The sequence below is a fragment of the Calonectris borealis genome, chromosome 3 (genome assembly GCF_964195595.1).
Source record: "Calonectris borealis chromosome 3, bCalBor7.hap1.2, whole genome shotgun sequence".
In the NCBI taxonomy this organism is placed as follows: Eukaryota; Metazoa; Chordata; class Aves; order Procellariiformes; family Procellariidae; genus Calonectris; species Calonectris borealis.
The window spans coordinates 33853662-33878363 of NC_134314.1; the positions used below are offsets into that span (position 1 = coordinate 33853662).

Genomic DNA, 24702 nt, shown 5'->3' on the forward strand with positions numbered 1-24702 from the left:
AATAAGTAATTAAGTGATTTACAGATGTATTTCTAGATACATTACTTCCGCTTTAGTTACAGGTATTTCTTTTCGTCACTGTTGCTGAAGTAGCTTGATGGTGAATAGACAGGTTAACTGCTGATTTACACTGTCTGCTCTCCTTGATTCTTAGCATGAGAGTACAATAGTATTTGGTTCATTTTTCTTACTCAGCCGGTACGCGGGACCAAAGTGGAAAAAAGGGCTGGATTAATGTGGTAGCACATATCCTGAACTGCCACTGCTTTTCATCAAAATCCTGCATTTTGCTGGTTCTGACTCAAAGGCAGTCACATTTGTGCCAGTTATTTCATACCCTTTTAATCATAACTTCTAAAATGTGGGTTTTCTTCTTAGGGGAAGTCTTTGTAAAAGGCAAATAAAACATTCGGTTTGGTTTGCTCATGTTCTGTTTCCTCTTTCTTTGCAAATTACTGTTGAAACCATTGCTCAATTCAGCTTAATGTGGAAGAGGAGAAGGGCTCTCAAAGATGATTAAGTTTTTGTTTAGTGTAAATTGGTGGCTGAAGAGAGAAGACACTGAAGTTAGTGCCCTTACTGGGAGAGAAAATACAGAAGTCAGCTAGCATGGGGTCCCGTTTTGCAGCAGCTAGCCAGTTGCTGTGGATATAGCTTCATCGTACCTGCAAGATGTGCGATCTTGTGCCTAGTCAAGGGGCCGTAAAAGGTAGGGGCTTATTGTGGTGGAAGGAGAAGGACACATCGTTAGGAAAGCAAGCTTTTAACTGTGCTGCTCACAGAACTTTTTGTGTTAAACTTTTTAATGAGGAAGCTTAGAAATAGCATGTCATTTGTCAGACAGACAAAGACCAATGCTAGGATAGAAGGGAGTAAGCCTAATAAATGTTCAAGATTAATTATTGTATCACATATATGATCTATTAATAGGGGAGAAGAAAAGAAATAAATGCAACATATTAGTGACTTCATGCTCAGTGGGAATAATCAAGTTGTCAGCTAAAAGTAGTGAGTATGTTGTTTTTATCAGTATGCTGCTCAGAGGACCAGATATTGGTGCTAAATTTAAAGCAAAAAGTAGGAAAACTTGAATTTTAATGCTTGATTAAGCTGGCTGTTTATCTAGCCTGTTAAAATGTCATAGATATCTTGCATTAGCTTTGTTAGAAATGGTGAATCAAACCTTGTAATGGCTGTCTGGGAAGTAATCTAGGCTTAGAGAACCAGGCAAGAAGAAAATTGTAATAGTTGAGTTTTGGCCTAAACCCATGAAGTTAGGTCATTGTTTAACTGTATTTAAGTAACTGTGGTTATTTACATTCGTATAATTATTTATAACTGTGAAGCTTTAAAAAGAATTTAATGAATAAATCTTGATATAAAGCAGTCTATTCTGTTTTTTTCTGAGTGGTGGTCACGTTGCCTTTTTAAAATTGGGATAACGAATTGAATAAGGTATCCTAGATACCTCCACTTAAGGGTTTGTTTTGTTTTGTTTTGTTTGTTTCCTTGTTTTCCAACATAATGATTATGCAATCCAAAATTAAATTAGCATTTCTTTTCTACTCCCTCACCTTTTAAATTATGGAGACCCAGGGCTTATTTGTAGTGCTGGGAAGCTCTAGTCTTCAACCAGAACACTGGGATACCGGGTGCTGCACAGCTGCGAAAGGATTTCAAAGGAGGACAAGGGGGTTATGCTTGATGCAGTAGTCCAGGCTCTCTCTGCAAGGGATGCAGAGAGAGGTGAAATGATCAAAATAACAGGCTGGTTCTTTGCAGCACCATGCTGAACTAATACATGCAGTGAATTATACTTTTTCAGCCTCACGGTAATTAAAACAAAAGAGGATATTAGCTTGGATGAGTTTTGGCTGTATGGATAGATTGGACATATTTCTAATCACATGCAGAAAAATTTGGCAGGTCTTGTGCATAGTCTTGCCAAAGTCTATGAGAACCCAGAGAAAACTAAATTAAAAATACTGTTTAGGTTTACAGTCAGATTGTGCTACTGTGCACGCTCAGAAAGTAGGTATTAAGAATAGCCTTGCAGGTCAGGTCAAGAACTCTGTTTTCACCACATTGAGTTTCAGCTGAAGGCTGTGTCCAAGAAACAGCTAAAATTGGAATCGAAGACAGTTCTCAGGTGGGGGGACAAACCTGTGAGTCATCAGCACAGAGATAGATAGTGGCTGAATTTTTGTTAGGAGGTGGTGGATCTCTGAGCATAAAGGAGAAGAGGACGGGGGAAAAAAGGTCAGGGGTAGAGGTGTACAAAGCTCCTACAGCAACTTAGAAGCAAAAAATTATCTGAAGACTGTGTTAAATGAGCAGCTAGAAGAAAACTGGAGGAAAATAAACATTTTGTTGTATTTTCATTTGTAGGATTCTGTATTTTTGCTTTTGATTTCCACTGAATATAAAATATTAAATCTAAGGCTAGAAAAAGTTCAAATACTCAGAATTCTGCGTGTTTTCTCTCTCTCTTTCATTTAAAAAAGAACTTAGTCCTTATTAAAAGAGAACTGGTGTGACACAGGCTGTATTTCATTGTTAAACAAATGGAAAAAATGTCAGTGCCATTTTGATGCGGTGTTATGGTATCAGGATTTTACCAGGGCATTATTGAGAATTTGTGTTATCAAAGCTGTAATATCACACACGACATGCACAAGTGATTTCTATTTTACAAAATTCCAGAAAATGTATTTTTTTATGCTTCACTTTCTCCACTTTCTTCTCTTTGAAGCTAAGGCAAAACCAGTTTAGTTTCGTGGCTTGCCTGCATAAGCTGTGATAGATTTTGTGTTTGTATTTCTCTGAAACGTACATACAGAAAGGATGCAAAGTTCCTCTAAGAAGGAATAACTAAGCATTCTCTTTTCTTTGTGTCTGAAATCTAAAGGTTGTCAGATAAAAGGGAGACTTTGGTTATTTTTTAGGGTATTTTTTTAAATACCCTAATGGTTTAAGAATACAGGGGAGGTAGACTGATTCTTAACAAACAGTTTTAAGGTAGTGGTTTAGCAGAAGCTTCAAGGAGAGTTTCAGATTATTAGGTGGCATTGACCTACCTGTAACATTTGCTCTAAGAAAGTGGGTTCTTGGTCTTAGGGCTCTTCCCCTTGTCCCCTGCATTTTGTCTCCTGAGGAGAAGAGACACAAGATTTACCAGCAGAATTTCGTCTGACCTACTCTTGCAAGTTGTCTCCTCCCTGGTAGCTATGTAGGACTGTGTGGGGGCATGAGTTGTGTTGGATGACTCAGGGCAGAATATCCTCCTACCTCCTCGTTGCTACATTGCTGCTGGTGAGCTGAGAGTCTCCCTGGAAGTCGGGGAGGCTGTAGGGTGGCTGGGGGCATACCGGAGTCCTCTGGGAACTGGATTTTAGAATTCATTGGTGAAGACAGGGATGGTTTGGCTGAACATGGCAATGTCAGCTTTGCCAGAGGATGGGCTTCATGAGAAGATGTGTTTTTTTACTTTGTTTTGGAGAAATGGGTATCAGACTGCTACACTTGCAGCTGAAAACTGCAGTGCAGGAACCAAGGGCAGATTGGAGAATGCTGGTAGGCGGTACATGTGTGATTGTTGGAGAGGACATTATAGGGGCTGTTATCAGGACGCAGGAAAAGAGAATGAAGAACATGAGTACTGAAAACTTCTAGAGGTATTGCTCTTAGTAAAACATTTTTTGTTTGTTTTTTTTTAGTTCAAGCAGTATGGTTTTGACAGCAATAGCGAAGAACTGGAAGACTGGTTAATTAACATACTAAAATGGAGTATTTACCAGTGGAGGTAAGACATTCTTTGAACATACTGAGGTTTTGTTTCTTAGCATTGTCTTGCAGTTCTCAACACAAGCAGCTAGATTAATGGCACTGTTACACAAGCATTTCTCTGAGAACAAAGCTGGTACAGGTTTCACTACACCTCCATCGATCTTCTCATTGCACACTCAGGTGCTCTGATGCACTGCTGTAAAGTATCACTAAAATGATCAATTTAGAAAAAAACAGAATCAAGAAACATTTTTTCCTTCTGATGGTCTTTTAAAATCTGATATCCTGTGATCCATTTTGTATTGTGGCCTCAGAAAAGATTAGTTTGGATAACTAAAGAAGTGGTGAGCCAGTGTGGGGTCAGCATGGACTGGCCAGGATATGTAGGAGATTCTCCAACTTAAGGAAATAAATAAACCCCCAGAAGCGTGAAAGTAAAGTTTTGGCCCTCAATATAGGTTCTAGTGGCTTTAACTGACATTTTAACTATTGGAGATGTTCAGTCTCAGTGCTTAAATATTTTTGAATATTGAAATGCACTTTTGATTGTAAGTGTTAAGTAGCTACCAAAAGTTATGAAACCCTCTGTTCTAACCTGTGTATTAGGGTATTCTTCTCATTTATTATCAAATCTTCTGATACACGTTTATATGCTGCATTAACCTCTGTTGCTCATATGTAGAGCGCTCCTACTGAAGGATTCGTCTGCTTTTTATAGGCAGACAGAACAAACGTGCAGTTCAATAGCTCGGTTTCTGAATGCTAATTATATGCTTTAAAATACAACAATAAACTCATTAAGTATTAAAATGAGTTGTGGATATTTAATGTCATTGAAGTTAGTCAGTGAAGTTTAGCTGTAAATTTGAATGGAATCTATACAAATAAATACACGAGTTTAACTTTATTTGTTGGCTTTTGTACGATTAACACACAAAAATTAAAGACATTGTCCAAGTTTGAGTTTCTCCTTTAAAATATTTAATCATTGCATAACACTTTCTATTATATAGTTCAAAGAACACTGTTTTCCTTTGCACTGATATGAAAGACTTTGACAGAAAAGTAGTGATTTGGTTTATGTCAGCCCAGGGCAGTGAATGCTCCCCTTCACTCAGGTTAAGGTGCACATGGAACAAGCTGATGCTTGGCAAAGAAAAAGCCATCCTCAAAGGTCAGCTGATAGACTGCGGTGTCATGCAGCATTGCTTTCTGGATGCACCATTTTGTGAACTGTGGCTCAGTAAAAAGAGTGGTCAGGCCTTGGAACAGGCTGCTCAGGGAAGTGGTTGAGTCACCATCCCTGGAAGTATTTAAAAGACGTGTAGATGAGGCGCTTAGGGACATGGTTTAGTGGGCATGGTGGTGTTGGGTTGACAGTTGGTCTCGATGATCTTAGAGGTCTTTTCCAACCTTAATGATTCTATGATTCTAATATTTCTGACTGGTTTTGCAGTTGATACTGGAGCAAGGCATGGGTGCCACTTTTCTGAATACTGTTGGTAGTTGAGCAAGGGGGTTGTGTTACTGGATTAAAACACATGGTGCTGTGTCGTGCAGGCCTGTGTTTGCTGGACCCTGTGTTCGGTCTGCAGGGATTGCCTGCCCATTTAGTGGGCTGACTGGGGATGCTAAGTCAGCTCAACAGAGGAGGGAGGGAGTGGTCCCAGCAAGAGCTGTGTTAGACACAATAGAAATACCACAACTTCACTGGACAGCCCTTTTGGCAATAGTGCAAGATGTGGCTCTCCTAGATTTTTTTGTTGAATTAACTCTTTCAAAAAAATGGACCTTTGAACTTGTCTAATTGGACTAGTTCTGGATTGTTCTGACTTTTCCCATTGGGGACTTGAGGGACCCTGAAGCATTTGGGAGTGACTGCTTGGCCCAACAACTCCTGCAGGAACAGTTTTCCCTTCTTTTAGTGGAGGCAAACTCTTCAGGGACATAGTCAGTGCCACTCATTGTGCTGGGGAGTCAGAGGCGTGTGATGTCTTCCTCCCTTGAAAATGTAGTTTCATCAAAATGCGAGCTGGATGAAACTGCGCCATGGCATCCTGTGTCTGTTTAAGTCCTTTTGTTTTTTCCTGAGTGTTTTAAAGTGGGCTCCTTTCTGAAGTATTGGACGGTTTCATCACAGGTTTTATGCACAGCCCATAAGGTTTCAAGGGTGACGGCAGGTCTAGGATCTCTGGATCTCTGCTCAGTGGCAGGTCAGGTTCCATTTGCAGAAGATACGCTTGCATTTTGGTAGGTGATACACATGTGATAATGCAGCATGGTGACACCAGAGAGTTAGAGTGCAGAACGTCTTGATTCTAGGTTTAAAGACCATTGAGGACATCCCTACACAAACCTATAGACAAAGCAGTGGAAGAGGGAATTGTTGCAAAGCCCTCTAGGTTATCAGTGATGGTCCTAACACTGCATACTGTAGCAAAACTTGTGGCATCATTCAACTAATCTGTTGAAGTCCCTTGATTGAAATTTGGACGATCACAGGATTTTTAGCCAAGCTGGGTTAATAGTGTCATCTAGATGCTGTAGTTTTGATCTTGCAGTAAAGGCCCTTGATCTGAGTTCTTCATATTGTCATAACTCAGCTTCAGAAGCAAAATTCCTCTTACCCTGTCCCCTGCTACTTCAGTAACATAGTTTCTGTGTTTTTGTAAAGTGCATGCAGAGTCCTTGTATTGGCTGTTAAACCAAGGTCAGAATTAACTTCTTGTTTATAGTTAAAAATCCAGACCTGTGCTATGGTACTTGAAGCCTTCCAGCTCCTCTAGAGCGAGTACAGAAAGGTAAATCTTATCTTGAGTCATATGCCAAGATAATTTAGTTGGTAGGCTAGAGGTAGCCCCTAAAGGTAACTTTGCTTTCAGGTGACTGATACCTGCTGTGGTGATGACTTTTTTTTTTCCAGCTGCTCTGTTTCAGTCTCAGTAGTACTGCCTGCTGCTTCACAAACACCCAAATGCATGTTCAAAATTTTAGAAACAAAAAAAACCCATAATCCATTCAAGCACCAGTGAGGCTAGCTTTTTTATGTTTACTACTTCTGCATTAGACCCAGAAGATGAACTAATGTGCATGAAGGATAAGGAGAGTCTGGTTTAGGTTTTTTGGTTTGCTTATTCCTCAAAACAGACAGTGCTTGCAGGAACTGGGAAGTTTGAAGACAAGTGTTTGCAGAAGGTTTAGCCTATTTTATTAATCTAGTTGATGTTGTTGAAGGAAAACCAGCAGAACTCAGTAAAGTCTGTAGGATTTTAATTTAAGTATCAGCAGGCCATTGTAAATTAGCAGGAAGGTGCCAGGCTGTGGCTGCGAAGACGACAGTGAGAATTAACACTTTACTAACACTACTAACAAAGATTGACTAAAAATGGGCATGTTGCCCTCCTTAACTCCTGCCTTCTCTCTAGAATCTCTCCATCTAAAGCCCTACATGACCTGGTCAAGGACTTTTCTGCACTGTTTGGCCACATTGTAATTCAGCTGTCCCTGTCCTCTTGTCAGAGTTGAGGCACTGCTGCCTGCATAGTCATTCTGCTTCAACAAGGGCTGGAGGCAGACCATGCTCTTTTTCTCCTTGTCGGCAGTATTTTTCCCCTCTCCAGCCAAGTACCAGCGCAGAGCTGCAGTATGTGGGTATCAGTAAGGGCCAGGATTGTATTATGCTGATGGTGTGTTGTGACACTTCTCTGATAACATTTGATTCCTTCACAACAAAGATAGAAGTTATTGTGGGCAGGATTTGGTACATCCTATATTCTTGTATACTCCAGGGCCTGTATATTTAAGAAAGCTGTGCAAAATTGTGTATAGTGTTGTCCTTTTTAAGGAGCGATAGGCACTATCCCCAGCTTGTGTTCTAAAAAGTTTGTTTTCTGTTTTTTTTTTCTGTTTGTTTTCAGTAACTAAGGTGCTGACAAGTTTTGACTTCTTCATCCTCATAAACATGAGTGAAGTTCAGGCTATGGTAGAATTCTCCGTGGAGCTCCACAAATTCTTCAATGTGGATTTGTTTCAAAGAGGGTAGGTAGTGCGTTCTTTCAGAATTTACTGTGGTGGATGGCTGATGTTGGAAAGACCTTAATGGGTACTATTGTATAGTGTTGCTTCATGTATTTCCGACTTTTTATAGTGATCTGAAAAATTTTTATTCCTTACTAGAAAGGCATACATTTTCTAGGAATTAAAATTAAATACTCAAATAATTTGGCCTAAAACTTAAGTTGTAATAAAATATTTTTTGTCTAATTGGAGAAGAGGGAAGCTCTGTAGATTCGGAGGGTAGTTTATATTCTTATTCAGGCCTTTACCCTTTCATATCTTAATTTCTGTAATCCCTTTTGTTTGAAATGTGATAGGTGTTTCTCTTGAATCTTTTAAAAAAGTTGCTGCCCCAATTAACTTATTCATTTATCAATTTGGCAGTGGAGAACTTGACCAGCTTCTCTCCTCCTCACACTGTGCTGTGCCTCCACAGTTACAGAAGACTCCATACTGCCTCATTAGACTCTCCTGACCTCCTCTTACTCCACCTGGTCTCTGTAGAAGGCTTTTTCAGATTCCTTTCATTTGATTTTACCTGACTTTCTAAGGTCCTCCTTTCCCCTGGCTACGTAGGAAATAATCCTTTGTAGCTTATTTTCGAGTTACTAAAGATTATTGGTCATCTAGCGTTGTGATACATTGCCCTTCTGTCTATCTTCTAACAGACTACAGTAAAAATACATGTCAGTGTTGTCGTTCTTACGGTGTTTGTTTTAGATAAATCTGGTTGAGGCTGTGTCAGTGTTTACAGACAGGGAACAATATGTATCAGTGTTGATTTATGATAGCTCTTTTTTCCAAAACATTGTAGAATAACTTTCCTTAGAAACATTTTAGTAATAAGAAAATACATTCTTGTTTTTAACTTTGTCATAATTCAGGGCAGGTGGGCAGGTTATTGGTTTTAGTAGGATTGGGGTTTTTTTGTTTGGTTTTTTTTGTTTTTTTTTGTTTTGACAGGGTGAGTTGATGAAGGTAAGTAACAGGAAAATTTCATTGCTTTGGGATGCACATAGTTCCTCTACCTTGTATTAACCCTCTGAGGTGGATATTTTGGGGAAGAGTGATATAAAAAAAAGGTAGGATTGGGAAGGAGCTCAGGAGAAAGAGGCATAAAATACTGTTATAAAACATACCTTGGCTAACTAGCCTCTATCTTTGCCATGTTACTGTTAGTTTTCATCTATATTTTATTAAAGCTAGCTTTTCTCTAAATTTGGCCTGAAGCTGGTACTGACAGAAGTGATTACCCATTATCCTTGCTACCATTTGCAGTCAAAGTATAGGCAACAAACTGTCTATGTCCCCCTTCTAGGGAAAATTGTAATTTCACTCTTCATTGGAAGAAGAGGATTAAGGAAGGCTTAAGAGGTCTGGGAAAACACTGAGAATATTCTAATTACTTCAACAAAAAAGCACAGTCTATTGAACTGTAGCCTTTTTTAATCTCTGAGATCAGTGGGGAAGGAGAAGGTAGAACATGGCAGCATATTAACTCTAATAGAGAAGAGCCTGAACAGAAGGAAGTCTTTTGCTTGTCTTAACCTTACAGTTCAAATGATTCCTCAGAAAGGTAGTTGAGAAGCAACGCACAGCAGTATAATTACGAGTGCTCTACTTGCTATGTTTCTTTTTAGCTTACTCTTTACAAAGCAGTAAATCCACAGGGCAAGTTCAAAGAGGTGGAATGCTGACATAATGAGAAAAGTGACACGGGTAGATACTACCTCTGTAGTTTCAAGCTGAACCTTTAATTCTGGGCACGTTTCCTTAGAAAGCAATGTCGGGAAGCAGAGGGAGCTCCCAGAATAATTTGAAAGACTGAGTAATGTGACTATTGCAATAATTCCTGTCAATTTGGGTAAGTTCTAGTTTTTTCCTAGGGAAACTGTCTTTGTATTTATTGGAGACAGAATGTAATATTTACGTTGCCGGAGGAGCTCTTGGATGATGGATTGAATCAGCAGAAAAGGAAATCTCTAGTTTCATTGTTAGCCTCCTATTTTTGAGCTACTGCTGTGTTTAGCATGGTTTCTCTCACCAAAAGTCAGGTATAGAATTGATTGTATTCTGGGTTTGTTTGGGATTGTGTGCATTCAAGCCTACCCAGCTTAGCATGCCTGTCTCATAGTGTTAGAAGCATTATGACCTTCTGAATTGTGTGAAATAAAATGTCAGCTGTTGCAAGTAATCACATCAAGCTGATCAAGCTCCTTCTTAAGACTTAGTAGATTTTTATGCAAACTGTTTGGTTGGAGAGTGAGTCCAGATTTTCACTCTTTTGATTATTGGAGACGTCATAATTTCCAGCCTAAATTTCCTTCTGATCAGCTTTCAGTTCTTTTTCGTAACAGCTTTGTCCTATGCTTTGAATGACTCTATCAGTCTGAGTGTTCACCGCGATGTATTTTTAGATGTCAGTCTTTTGTCTCTTTTATTAAATATGAACTGAATCAGTTTGGTCATTTGCATTTGTGGCACATTCCCCACCCCACCTCCCTTTCTGTAGAGTCCACATATCCCAATATCCAGTCAAAACCATTATCATCTCTTCCTGGTTTTATAAATGTTTGAAGAAATCTGCCAGCTACTGCATCCAACTGTAGCATGTTTTCTTGGATCTGTATCTGTAGTGACACTATTGCCAGCAGCACTTAATGACTGTGTTTACACTAATAATTAATTTGGTACTTTAGGAATGAATTACTAGAAGCAGTGTTGACGTCCCTATATCTATGTTGTTCCAGGGTTACTTCAGACTAGATTTAATCTCATCCTCCGGACCAGATGTTTTGCATCGTTGAGTGTATTTTGAAGCTGTTCATACCAGCAATTGGTTCAGATCTTTTTGCCCCGCCGGGGGTTGAAGTGCATTTTGTGATATGTAGATCAGAGCCTGTGGTTTAGCTTTCTCCAGGAGACGTCTAGATTATATAAGTGGAAAGCTCGCAGTGAACTGAAGCAGCATGCAGCAAACCGGGATCATAGGGGAAAGTGCCTCAAAACCCCTCTGCTGATCTAAACCAATCAGTAGTGCAGACTTGGCCAAAATTTCTCATAGTATTTCACTCAAGATCAAATTTACCTGAAGGGTCCTCTGACGGACGCACTGTTATAACCACGTTATTCTCCTAACTGACCCTTTAAAGCAGACTCTTTATTTTCTTTACTTTTAGATAACTGTTATTATTCTAAGCGGAGGAGAAATACACAGAGCAGACACTTAATTGTAATACATGAGGCTTGTCTCTATGTGTGGATCCCTGCTTCTCATCTAGCTCAAGAAAGGTTATTCCTATATCTGTCGTGATTCTGGTGGTTAGCTGCTTCTGAAAGTTGCACTGTAGCTATAGGTCGCAGAAGTATGTAGTAGAGCTAAATAATAGTTAAGTAGTATCCTTATCTAATACAGCTATTTCATTCCATTTTCTTGTAACTCTGTGCCACTTGCTTAAAACCCAACTTGCTCCAGGTTGATCTGTTTTTTTTTTTTTTAATCTGTTGTTACATTCAAATAAGGCTTCATAATTTTCCTTTCTGAACTAGTGGGATGTGATGATAGGACTCTTTTCCCAAACAGTGATTGATATGTAAGTATTGTGTGACAAAATGAATAAAAGAAATGTAATCGTTTGGGCCTGTGAGAATAACGGTCTGAGATAGCGAGACTTCAGGCTATTTTGTCATCTTAGCTCATTAAAGCTCCAGTTAGATTTGGGCTCTGTCGTGCTGACCTTTTATAAATACAAAGGGAAACATAACATAGCTTGAGTGTGTCGCGAGTGAGTGGTTTAGAGGCCACTTAAAGAATCACTGTCAATGGTATTAACAGAAAGTGATTTTAATAGCAACTTATAAAAGCGCGACTTGACGGAGTTTGATGGCAAGGTTCACTCTGTTACTTACAATACGGATAAAGTATACAAAGTAAAATTGTGTTATAATTGAGCTAGAATGATTTGTACAGAGACTGAGGACAAAAAGGATAAGGGAGACCCTCCCATTGAGTCACGAGATTCAGAGAAGACCCGGCTAGATCCAGTCTTAGTCTCACGGTTTATATCTAATACAAAAAGGGTAAGGGAGACCCTCCCGTTGAGTCACGGGGTTCAGAGTAGACTCAGCTGGATCAATCCATAGTCCCAGACTTGGTCAACGGTTTATGCCTAGGGGATTATCTGTGTTTAGCAACATTCTAAGGTTCATTCACAGTTTTAAGGTGGATCACAAGATTTTAGCAGGCCTTAATCATTAACTAATTTAACATTTACAAAGTAAATGTTAGTAGAGTCTACTACAATCACGACAGTGACTTAATTACAGATTATGCTTACTGTCAGTTCACACACACACACAGAAATATATGTAAATGTACAAAAGGTACCTGTTAAAAATTCCCCTCGAGTTCAATGAAGAAATATTCATGTCAAATGTCTTGGCATTTCCCAACGGGCGAGGGTTGAGCCTTGAGGAGTGAAGGGGTTCAGCCCAGGTCCCATCGTCAGCTTTCGGCAACGGTCCTCTGAATATTGCAGGCTCAAGAGGTCATGAGCTCTGAGAGGTGTTCCACTCAGAGACAGATGCTGGGCGCAGCCCACTGCGGTCCAGGAGACCTCAAAGGGTCTCACTTAGGACCACCGTTTATAGGTTTGCAAGATGGTTGGCTTTAGTCATCTGTAAATTTCCATCCTGGCCACAATCCCAGGTGGTAGTTACTAAAAAATTCTCAAGCTTTCAGTGTTGTTCCACTTGAGCTACAACTCAGGTAAAGGTATCAGAGGATGACACCTGAGCCAGACAGTAGAAGTATGTTCCCAGCCTCAGCTATGCAGAGTTTTTGATAAGTCAAGGAGCGCTCACCGCCAGGCTCAGTACACCAAGGTTTCATGGGAATTTCTGAGATCAACAAGTGGCCCAGGAGAAGGGCAGGGGGAATGCACCACTGCAGAGTGAGATGTGGAATGCAGAAGTGGAGAATTGAGTTGAGTGGAAAACTGGTTGGATGATTGGGCTCAAAGAGTTCTTGTCAGTCGTGCAAAGTCCAACTTGCAGCTGATGATTAATGGTATCCCTCATGGATTGATACTGGGTCAGTAGTTTAGTATTTTGATTAACAATTTAGACAGAGTCCCTTCTTAGCAAGTTTTTGAATGATAACAGATTGCAGGGGATGGTTAGATACCCTGGAGAACAGAGCTGCTCTTTGGAGGGATCTAGCAAACTGGAGAAATGGGCTGATAGGAATCTCATCAAGTTAAGGGCAAATGCAAAGTCCTCCAGATGGGGTTGAATAACCCCATATGTCAGTGCAGGCTGGGGGCCAGCTGGCTAGAAAGCAGCTTAGCAAAAAAAGCACCTGGGGGTTCTGGTGGACAGGATGGTGAATACTATCCACTGAATGATCGAGACCTCTACTGCTACTCATTGTGTATTTTCATGTGTTTTTAGGCTATTGGAGGTGATCAGACTCGGGGGGGGAAGTATATTTTTCACCTGTGCCAGTTTCTTTGATGTGGATGGTTGTGTAACTAACTGCTTGAGTGCTGGTTTTGGTGGAGGGAGAAGATGAGAAAATGCACCCAGCATGGCCCACTGGTAGCACCATGAACTTGGATCTGTTGTGAAACAGTGATCTCATCTATGGATTTGTAGCTGGGATGAGCTAGTACAACTGCATGTGTCTGCCAAAAGGTACGATATGCATGGTCATCTCCTGTTTTGTTTGCTCTTGCAGTCATGCAGTTTTGTGGTCAGTTAGATGGGCTTGCTTTTAGCAAGCTTTAGCTTTTAGTGTAGTCGGAGCGTGGGTTAAGCTGGCAGGAACACTGGGCTAAGGGTGTAGATGCTTCATGTAGGAGGGCTGTTGGATAGCAGCTGCCTGAACAGGGTGGTTCTGCTTTTGGTGCTTCCTGTGTGCCTGCAATAATGCTCTTCTACCTTACGGTTGGTCAGCTCAAAATGGTAAGCCAGCAGAAAAATAAAAAACCACAGAATATGATTCTGGTTTTGCCAGTTTATCTCCCTGGCCCACATCAGGATCAGATATTCTGTCAGTGCTGGTGCAGAAGGAGTATAAAATACGCACAAGGAATGAGAACCCCACTTCTGTCACCAACTAGCTTTTGGGCTGGTTTAACTATAATGCTGGACCATTTCCTGAGAGAAATGTCTGTAAAAGTTCCAACCTCTGTGTTAGGAAGACATCTCTTGAACAGGAGAGGCCGTTATGTCATAGAATCATAGAATAGTTTGGGTTGGAAGGGACCTTTAAAGATCATTAGTCCAACCCCCCTGCAATAAGCAGGGACATCTTCAACTAGATCAGGTTGCTCAGAGCCCTGTCCAACCTGACCTTGAATGTTTCCAGGGATGGGGCATCTACCACCTCTCTGGACAACCTGTTGCAGTGTTTCACCACCCTCATTGTAAAAAATTTCTTCCTTATAGCTAGTCTGAATCTACTCTCTTTTAATTTAAAAGCATTCCCCCTTGTCCTGTCGCAACAGGCCCTGCTAAAAAGTTTGCCGCCATCTTTCTTATAAGCCCCCTTTAAGTATTGAAAAGCTGCAATAAGGTCTCCCCAGAGCCTTCTCTTCTTCAGGCTGAACAACCCCAACTCTCTCAGCCTTTCTTCATAGGAGAGGCGTTCCAACCCACTGATCATTTTTGTGGCCCTCCTCTGGACTCGTTCCAACAGGCCCATGTCTGTCTTGTGCTGAGGGCTCCAGAGCAGGACACAGTTGGTATGATCTGCTGAGTGAGAGCAGCCCAGAGATTAGTATGTTTTGAAACAAAACCTCTATTTGAACTTCTGCATTCATCTCAGTTGGCATCCCTGCCTGTAGGATACAGAGTTAGGACAGATGTCACGTATGTTAATTCTAATTTCCGTAAGCTCTTATGTAGAGATACTGAGCTTGCCTGGCAATGCCAGTTTGCAGAGTTTCCGCCTTCCTTGCTGGTGGCTGCTTCATGCCACTGCAGTGCACTGCCCGTTCGGTTGTGCTGGCTAAGCCGCTGTAGCGGCCTGCTGTAAGTTGAGCTGCTGAATTGGTCCAATTTGCAGCATTGCTCTGCAATTAGTGCGTTGGTGTAATTGAGGGGGGCAATATATTGCAGCAGAGGGGCAAGAGTCATTGTCTGGGAGGACAGGGCAGAGGAAAAGGGGAAAACAGAACTCCTTAAGCTTGATTTCTTGCAAAAATCCTTGTATTGTAAAAGTATTGTCTCATTTCCATGACAGTATTCTTGGTATTTCCTTATTATGAGGAGCGGCAGGATTTCCCAGATGCCAGCTTGCATGAGCAACAAAGAGAAGGACTTGGACAACTGCAGAGGACAGAGGGACCCACCCCTGATATTTGCAGGGGAAGGGGCCTTAATCACCCCCAGAATGCCAAGTCCCTTTCCGTAGGTCAGCTCTGAAAGGAGGAAGGAGGATATGTTAGAAAGGTGAGTTTGCAGACATCCAAAGCAGCAGAGACCCCCAGCTCCCTAAGGAGAAATTGGATTCTTCTTCAGTGGGTTTTGCAGATCCCTGCTCACAGGGAGCGGTGGCAGGAGGTCAGCGTCATAAGGGGAACACAAGGATTCACATACCCATGCCCATGGAAAGATTGAGGCTCCTCAGTGTACATATACAGTAAATCATATATCACCTTGATGATCATCTCTGCACTTCAATGCTGTTACTGTCGTTAGTGCTTCTTATATACACTTTTTCCCTTTTCCCCATCATATTGTTCTGCCCTTCTCAGTTTTCATCTTGTAGTCTTTCTGCATGCCTTCCCTTCAGCAGTCTTTGTTTCCTACCTTTCCTAAATACATTCCTACATAAAATTTATTTCAAATTATTTTGGATACCGTCTGAAGTTTTCTGCAATGCTCATTAAAGTTTTCTCAAAATAAAAGCCTTTGACAAAATGTAGACTTTAGAAAAACAATTTTTTGTTTGTTTGTTTGCTTGTTTAATTTTTTAGACTTGTTGAACAGGTTTAGTGGGCACTGTGCATCTTCGGGGTATCCAGCTTGTGGAACCTGGCAGGAGAAGAAGGGGTTTGGTTACTTAGTCTGTACCCGTCTAATTTGTTTAGTTTATTTAAACTGGTATCAGAAGGTTAACTCTTGTGAGTTTGAATTTTTAACTTTGTTCTTCTAAGGGTATATTTGCTGCCGTGTACTAGATGGGGTAGGTGTTAAAAGACCAAAGATATTTTTGCTGTAGGAGGTGGCTCTACCATGGCAAAAATAAAAAGTCTATCCAAGAACAGCAACTTTTTCATGAGGGGGTAAGAAGTGGTGTGTTTGGGAATCTCTTGCTTTCACATCTTGAATGCTCACCTTACTCTTTGACATTCATGAGCTTTTAGGATCATCTTAGTAAGAATGTGAATTTTGGAATTTAGAGAAACAGATCTTGACTTCTGCTGCTAACTTTTCATAGCTTGCTTCTAATATTTTTCTGGTAATATTCTCTGACATAATTCCTTAAGAATTATGTTAATAATGAATGCATAAATACAGCACACAGTGAGCAGATCGGCTTCTCTCAATCTTTCTAGAGTTGAAACTCTTGAAGTTGAGGAAAAAAGTAATTTACAGGAAATGGCAGTACAATTTCACATTATTTCTGAGCGTGGAGTCCCACCAGTAGCTCAACCTGACTTAACCCCATGTCATGTCACTGAAGGGAATAGTCCTGCTCTCTCCCCTGGCTGCGCGGCCCTGTCTTCTGTAATAGCCCCTACTGGATTCTTTTTTTGCCTTTCCAGGTGGATGAGCATGTTGAGTTGATTTACTATACAGTTGCTGGAACATCAAAACTTGTTCGAGGAGGGGCAAAAACATGTAAGAGGGGTTTTTGAGTGCAAATTGCTCCTACTGGTGGCAGCACTGTCTTAAGCTGATTTAAATGAATCATGAAACTGTGCCTTGCTTGAAGGAAAAAGGATAGATGCTTCTGATTCTGAAAGACTGTTTTTCTTTCTTAGTGTTCTAATAACATCTCAGAGTAGTATGTTATATTTGAAACTATAGTGATCCAATTTGAAAAATTGAACTGGAGGAGCTAATGTGACTTCCTTGAATGACATAGCTTTCTACAGGGAAAAAGCTGAAGATGTTGGTAAGGAATAAGAGTGATGACCTTTGCTGGATGTATCTTACATAAGATGCAACAGTTCTCATGGGCTTTTTTGTCACGATTTTTTGCAACAGTTTTCTTTGTGGCACCTGAATTTCCATCTCTGGTTAAATGTGTGATGTATTTGCTATTAAAAGAGAGATCCACCCGAGGGTACTGAGGGAGCTGGCGGAGGAGCTTGCCAAGCCACTCTCCATCATTTACTAGCAGTCCTGGTTAACAGGGGAGATCCTGGACGACTGAAGGCTTGCCAATTTGACGCCCACCTACAAGAAGGGCCAGAAGGAGCATCTGGGGAACTACAGGCCGGTCAGCCTGACCTCGGTGCCGGGGAAGATCATGGAGCGGTTCGTTTTGAGGGCGCTCACAAGCCATGTGCGGGACAACCAGGGGATCAGGCCCAGTCAGCATGGGTTCATGGAAGGCAGGTCCTGCTTGACCAACCTCATCTCCTTCTATGAGCAGGTGACCCGCCTAGTGGATGAGGGAAAGGCTGTGGATGTGGTCTACCTGGACTTCAGTAAAGCCTTTGACACTGTCTTCCATGGCATTCTCCTAGAGAAGCTGGCGGCTCACGGCCTAGACAGGTACACTCTTCGCTGGGTAAAAAACTGTCTGGACGGCTGAGCCCAGAGAGTTTTGGTGAACGGAGTTAAATCCAGTTGGCGGCCGGTCACGAGCGGTGTTCCCCAGGGCTCAGTTTTGAGACCGGTCCTGTTCAATATCTTTATCAACGATCTGGACGAGGGGATCGAGTGCTCCCTCAGTAAGTTTGCAGATGACACCAAGTTGGGCGGGAGTGTTGATCTGCTGGAGGGTAGGAAGGCTCTGCAGAGGGACCTGGACAGGCTGGATCGATGGGCCGAGGCCAACTGTATGAGGTTCAACAAGGCCAAGTGCCGGGTCCTGCACTTCGGCCACAACAACCCCAGGCAACGCTACAGGCTTGGGGAAGAGTGGCTGGAAAGCTGCCTGGCGGAAAAGGACCTGGGGGTACTGGTTGACAGCCGGCTGAACATGAGCCGACAGTGTGCCCAGGTGGCCAAGAAGGCCAACGACATCCTGGCCTGTATTAGAAATAGTGTGGCCAGCAGGAGTAGGGAGGTGATCGTGCCCCTGTACTCGGCACTGGTGAGGCCGCACCTCGAATACTGTGTTCAGTTTTGGGCCCCTCACTACAAGAAGGACATGGAGGTGCTGGAGCGTGTCCAGAGAAGGGCAAGGAAGCTGGTGAAGGGCCTGGAGCACAAGTCTTATGAGGAGCAGCTGAGGGAACTGGGACTGTTTAGTCTGGAGAACAGGAGGCTGAGGGGAGACCTCATCGCGCTCTACAACTACCTCGAAGGAGGTTGTAGCGAGGTGGGTGTTGGTCTCTTCTGCCAAGTAACTAGCAATAGGACGAGAGGAAATGGCCTCAAGTTGCGCCAAGGGAGGTTTAGATTGGACATTAGGAGAAATTTCTTTTCTGAAAAGAGTGGTCAGGCCTTGGAACAGGCTGCCCAGGGCAGTGGTTGAGTCACCATCCCTGAAAGTATTTAAAAGACGTGTAGATGAGGCTCTTAGGGACATGGTGTAGTGGGCATGGTGGTGTTGGGTTGACGGTTGGCCTCGATGATCTTAAAGGTCTTTTCCAACCTTAACAATTCTATGATTCCATGATTCTTTCATTAAAATAAGCTGCAAAGTGAATTGAGAGGCTTGTATACTTGATTACTGACAGATGAGAGGAACAGAATTGCACAGCTGCAAAACTTAAAAAATTTGAAAGACCATTAAATGCCAGAAAATGAGTTGTCAGACTTGTCTTCTGGTCTCCCATCTGTTGTGTTTGCTAAACCTTGATTTCAAAATTAACATGTTATGATGTGTCTGAGTAAAAACTGCTGCCTGTTTGCAAGGGGTGGAACTTTGAAAAATTGTGACCCTGGTTACCAGGAAAACCCCAACATCCTATACCTTTTCCCCAAAAAAACGAAACGTTCAAGCCACTCTGTGGTTAAGCACTTGTGATATGTTATTTGTGAGGCTAGTACGCTGAATCAGAAAGTCAAATGAAAAATACTTTCAAGCTAAATAAATAGAGTTAGAAAGTTGTCTTATAAGGGAATATGAGAAATTGTTAACCCTGAAGATGAGATTCATGGAGCTGTTACAATTTAAAGATGCAAGGTAATTTAGTATGATTTCTTTCTTGTTCCCTTCAGTAATAACAGGAAATAAAAGAGGAATTAAAGGAATAAAATTATAAATGTAGACTAATATAAGTTACGATTTATTTGATTAAATAAGAGCTAATCTAGTATTGCATTTTTATATGGCTCTTTAAAAAAACAGTACTTACTTGAGAGTATTCCCGTTTCAAGTTTTTAAATAAATGTTCATAACCACTGCAGGAATTTTGCCTGAGTGTGCCTGTGGTAAGAACATAGAGAAAAGGATTTTTCAGTATAAGGCAAAATCCCCAGCTGCATTTACTTTCCCCTCTCTCCTGTCTTATGTGCTTAATCCTGTTTCATAACAAACTGCTGTGACTTATTTGAGGTATTAGTCTCCCAAATGATTCTCATCAAAGTTTTGGTCTAATAACTGTTTTGTTTATATATATCTTTAATTGTCAGAAATAATGTGTGCCATAGACATGTAAGGTACTTTTAAAAAGTGATTCGCTTTCAAGGAAACTTGCTTTCAAATAAATGGGAACCTTTTATCTGTTTCCTGTAAGTTTGCCCTGTGTTTTTTTTATCTTAATAAAAATATGTTAGCCAGCTGTGAGATACCTGGATTTTTCATAGAATGGATTGATAAAAGATTTTAAATAAAGTCTTTTGGGCATGATAATTTTCCTGCTGCTCAAGTATCTGAATTAGAATTTGTTAAATGAGATAAACCCCACAATTACAGCAGAGTGTAATCTCATATTGGTCCATTTTAGAAGTACTTACTACAAAGTGACTGCAAGGTAAGAATCTTTTTGTGTGTTCTATACCTGTATTAAATAATTCTCTGTCTAGATAAGCCTTGAAACTAGTTTGGCGGCCATTTGGTAGTCTGTGGGGCACAGGGAGGTTTATAGATGACCGTGCATTTCTCCTGGTGGGGAAAATTTTTATATTTGTCACTTTGAGAATCAGCATTTCATTGCCTGTGCTTTATTCTGTGTCTTTTTATATTCTCTTATTTCTGTTCCCTTACACTTTATTGTACTGCCTTTCTGATTTTCTACTTTGGTCCTTATTTGTGTGCCTTTGCCTGGATTGCCTTTTTGCAGAATACCTATGAGGTTACCAAATAATTCTAACGAATCTGTGGTAATATTTAAAATAGAGTATTTGTGTTCCAAGATCATTTGAAATGCTTTAAACATCAGAAGCATACTCAGATTGCCTTGAAAAATGCATATATACTGGCATTTGTCAGTATAGGCTTGTAACTGGTTGTGTGAAATGCTAAATATCTTTAACGCTTTTAAGATGGATTTTTATAAATCCATGAAAGAATTAGTAATGTAGGGTCTCTGTAGTAGCAAGGGGCTTAGCTTGTAGGACAGAGGGATGTTGAACGGAAGTAAAAGAACATTCTCTCTTGTTGTTGGATTCTTTCAATATTTTGCTGACTGACCCTCTCACCGCAGCAGGAGTTTCTGTTGGTGCAGGGGTGCTTCTGTGGGAAGCGGTGTGATTTGTAGAAAACACCGCTCTGCCACTGTCAGTCTGACGCAGCCATTGCAGTGACATCACTGCCTCCAGAGCTGCCGTTCCTCAGGAGACTCTCTCCTCTGTCAATTTTTCTCACAGTTCCTCATTTCAGTGCCACATTCTGTGTTTACAAAGCAGTGCTGCATCCCCAGCTCCGTTTCCCCGTGTGGCAAATGAAGCATGCTTGCCTGAGCCACTGCTCTGTCACCTTGGAAAAAGGAGAAGGACAGAAGTCTTAGTGGTGCTCTGCAGTGGAGAGTGTGTTTTCAACGGGGCCTTGCATTCATTAGATCCCAAGAGCTCTCCTGAGGTTTTGCATATGCAGGGTCACAGCTGTTCCTTCGTTTGGTGAACTGATAAATTTAGAAGCTGCCCTGCAGGTGACCCAATGTGCATGTGAATTTTGCAGTCCACGATGTTCAATGCTTGCTGTTATTAATGTGACTGAGTGCATTTAAGTGTGCAGTGAGCGCACTGGGATTCGTGGAAGAAGAAAGGTAGGACTCTGCCATGCATGCTTCTGCCTTTCCTCTGCCTGTCGAGAGGAACTGCAAAAAAGTTTCGCCTCAATGATTAATTATATTATGAAGCTTTTTCAGGACATGCGTTTCTTTTGGAATGTACTTTAGCTGGGAAAGTAAGTGGTTTTTCAAGTAAATGCTCATGCAGCTATCTCTGTAAAATACACTTCTTTTATGCATAAGATTTTTTTTTTTAAATAATAATTGTCCTTTATGACTGCATTTGCACGCATTAATGTGTTCAGGCAGTACTGGTTCCATGTGAGAGCATAAAAAGTCAAATAACCATTACTTCCTACATTTCCTAGGTAGCAAGATATATTGCAGTTATTGCTACTTCTTGCTCAGGTTATAAATGATGTTTTTCAACAAATGTGATGAAAAAAACTTACTTATGCCCATCTAAATGATGATCCCGGTGAAAAAAGAAACTTGTCAATTTTCCTGTGTGGGAAAGCATTTTCTGGCATATGTCAGATTTTGAAGTTTCAAGATTTTAATGCAGCTTGATGGAAAAGATTTAATCCTTCATACAGGATGGACAGTAGAGGTCTCCTCTGCCTACAGGAGAGCAGTAATTCTAACTACCTGTCCTGGTTTCGGCTGGGATAGAGTTAAATTTCTTCCTAGTGCTGTGTTTTGGATTTAGTATGAGAAGAATGTTGATAACACACTGATGTTTTCAGTTGTTGCTAAGTTCCCTGCTAGTCAAGGACTTTTCAGCTTCCCATGCTCTGCCAGGTGCAGAAGAATCTGGGAGGGAGCACAGCCAGGACAGCTAACCCAACTGGCCAATGGGGTACTCCATACCATGTGATGTCATGCTCAGTATACAAATAGGAGGCGTGGTCTAGGAAGTAGCGATCGCTACTTGGTTATCAGTCAGCAGGTGGTGAGTAATTGCATTGTGCATCACTCGCTTTGTGTATTCTACCATTATTATTATTATTATCCCTTCCTTTTCTGTTCTGTTAAACTGTCTTTATCTCAATCCATGAATTTTACTTTTTTTTTTTTGATTCTCTCCCCCATCCCACTGCGGGGCGGGGGGAGGGAGTGAGCGAGTGGCTGTGTGGTGTTTGGCTGCCTGCCGGGTTAAACCACAACACTACCTTTTTCAGAAGACCTTTTCCTACAAGGTGTGTAGTAAGGACACTAAGCTCCAGACATCCTTGAACCTTTTAATAGCGTGGTTATGGATTTGCATATGATTATATTGAGGACCAAATGAGATAAATGGACATCAGCAAATACACACATTTATTTACTGAAGAAAGACTGCATAGACTGGGGTTGGCAGAAATTTTCTGGATATTTATAAGCTCTTCATTGGTGACCTTGGCTTTGCTTGTGTATGCTGTCTCAGTAAACATCTCAAATATTTAGGCTAACTCACACATTGTGAAGCAAATGCAAAGAGTACCTCTTGCAGGATGGATGTGGAACTGTTTTAGGACAAAGCTTTTAAGCAGTGCAATCAGAGCAAGAGACCTGGTGTTCATCCTCAACCTCATGTCTGTGGCCAAGATAAGGAAAGGTAAATGCTGGAAGCATTTAGAGAAGGAGAGGTTGGCAAATTTTCAGAGGTAGTGTTGCAGATTTTTTTCTTCAAGTCTATGACATTGGAAATTTAATAGGAACTGGAAGATGCTGCCTTTCAGAGAAGCAAGCAAATCACTGTTGAGAAGTATCTTGCCTGTGTAGACGCAGGAATGACTTCCTGAGTTTAGACTCGGGAAAGCCAGGAGCTGGAATATGCTCTATTCACAGATGTCTCTCCAACTTGTTTTTTGTACCAGCTCCCAACCATATGCACTTCTCGGTCACCATGTTGTAAATTGCTGAACCCTGTTTTGTAGGTTTCCTTTAACCTCTGGGATCATAGACTGATTCAGGGTGGAAGGGATAGTAGCATGTCATATAGTCTACCTTCATGCTAAAAGCAGGGTCAGCACTCAATCCAAACCATGTTGCTTGGAGCTCTGTCCCCCTCAGGTCTTGAAAGCCTCCATGGGTGGAGATTCCACAACTTATCTGTTCCAGTGCTGAAGTATCCTTAAGTCTCAGTTTGCTCAGTCTCCCTTTGGAGACTGTCCTTCAAATTACTCTTACATCAGCAACATGAATGTCAAGCAGTTGTAACCTGCTCATTGTCTTGACAAAATGGTGCTGAAGGCTCACTCAAAACCTTTTTTTTGTGTGGTGTCAAACCTTCATCCAACTGTCAGCCTGCTGTTCATCCCAAATCTGTTTCCTGCACTGCCCGTACTGTAGTGACTCACGTTCAGACTACTTCATTAGCTGCCGTTGTAACCTAGGCTTTTAAAATGCCAAAACGTAGTTGTATTATCAAAGATGATCCAACTGCATCTTGCTGAATTATCGGATGGTGGTTCTAAACATCACGGCATAATCTATCAGGGCAATTTAGCAACTACTGCATATCAGGTTCTTGCTTCTGATCCATTTTTTTAGTGCATTTTTTCATCATATTGTAAATTACAGTTCTTGGTGGTATTTCCGTTGTTTTATTCTCTATTTAGTGAAATACTCAGTTATCCTGCTTCAGCTAATGGAGCAAAAGGGAGCAAAAGGTCCTTACACTCATGGATGCTGCTGTTTTCACAGGTGATTAATGTGTGTTTGTACAGTATACCACCTTTCTGAATACCATTGATTCTTTTCTTCAAAACAGGGAGAGTAGCTTTAAAGCATTTTCATCAAAATATTTCTGAATTCTTTGTTTTCTGCAAATTGCAACACTTAGTAATCTGAAGATGGTGTTTTCCTCATTTAATGCAGTCAAAAGAGAGATTAAGGGACAGGTTATAACACAGACTTTTTCAAATTATTCTTCAAAAATCTTTACAAAAAACATCACTGCTAGTCTAAGCTTTGAGACCCCCAGCACTTTTCTGGAATCTTAATGCTAGTTGCAAATCTTGATCTATTTTCTTTTTTTAATATTTCTGCTCTGGAAAACAGTTTTACATAAATCTTGAAATGCACATAGAGCCCCTGTTTCTGTTATCAGTAAGGCATTTTTCCAGATTGCCGTCAGAGTCAGGACCTGAGAAGGAGCCAAACTGGTGGAGGGTCAGTTTGAATATTCCTCTGTCGCATTTCTGGGACTACAGGTGTGTGTCAGAGAAAATGCACTGTATCGAGGTTGGGCATGTGAATCTTACTGACTTTGCTTTAGCACAGGCCCTGCTACTGAAATGTTTATACTGTGTTCTCCCCTCCTGTGGGCTTCAGGAGGGCATTTTAGTATAGACATCGTGGTGGACCCAAACTGTTATACCCTCTGAAAAGTGGTAGTACTAAGCCTGCAACTGCCTGATTAGGTCTACACATGCCACCTCTTGGAAGATGCTGGACTGGGGTTTGAAAGCTTTGGTAGACCCAAGCTACTTCATCTATTTGGGCCCATCTGCTGTACCATTGGTGGCATGTTCTGTAGCATTGTTATTGTCTGGGATTTTCCTGGTACCCAGGA

The 24702-nt window shown here is 41.2% G+C and overlaps 1 protein-coding gene across 12 annotated transcripts in view; it reads left to right on the top strand.

Annotated features, from left to right (window-relative positions):
- The window catches only part of FAM135A (family with sequence similarity 135 member A), a 91781-nt gene that overhangs the window by 10939 nt on the left and 56140 nt on the right, over positions 1–24702 (top strand). For 6 of the 12 annotated variants that reach the window (XM_075145304.1, XM_075145291.1, XM_075145290.1 and 3 more), the window contains exon 2: positions 7704–7824. The exons of 1 other annotated variant lie outside the window; for it this stretch is intronic. In XM_075145304.1, coding sequence (XP_075001405.1) covers positions 7704–7824 — 121 coding nt within the window. Of the gene's footprint in view, positions 1–2975; positions 3803–7703; positions 7825–22077; positions 22096–24702 lie in introns of those variants that run through there. 5 more of the 12 variants (XM_075145294.1, XM_075145295.1, XM_075145297.1 and 2 more) reach the window with 5 other exon arrangements.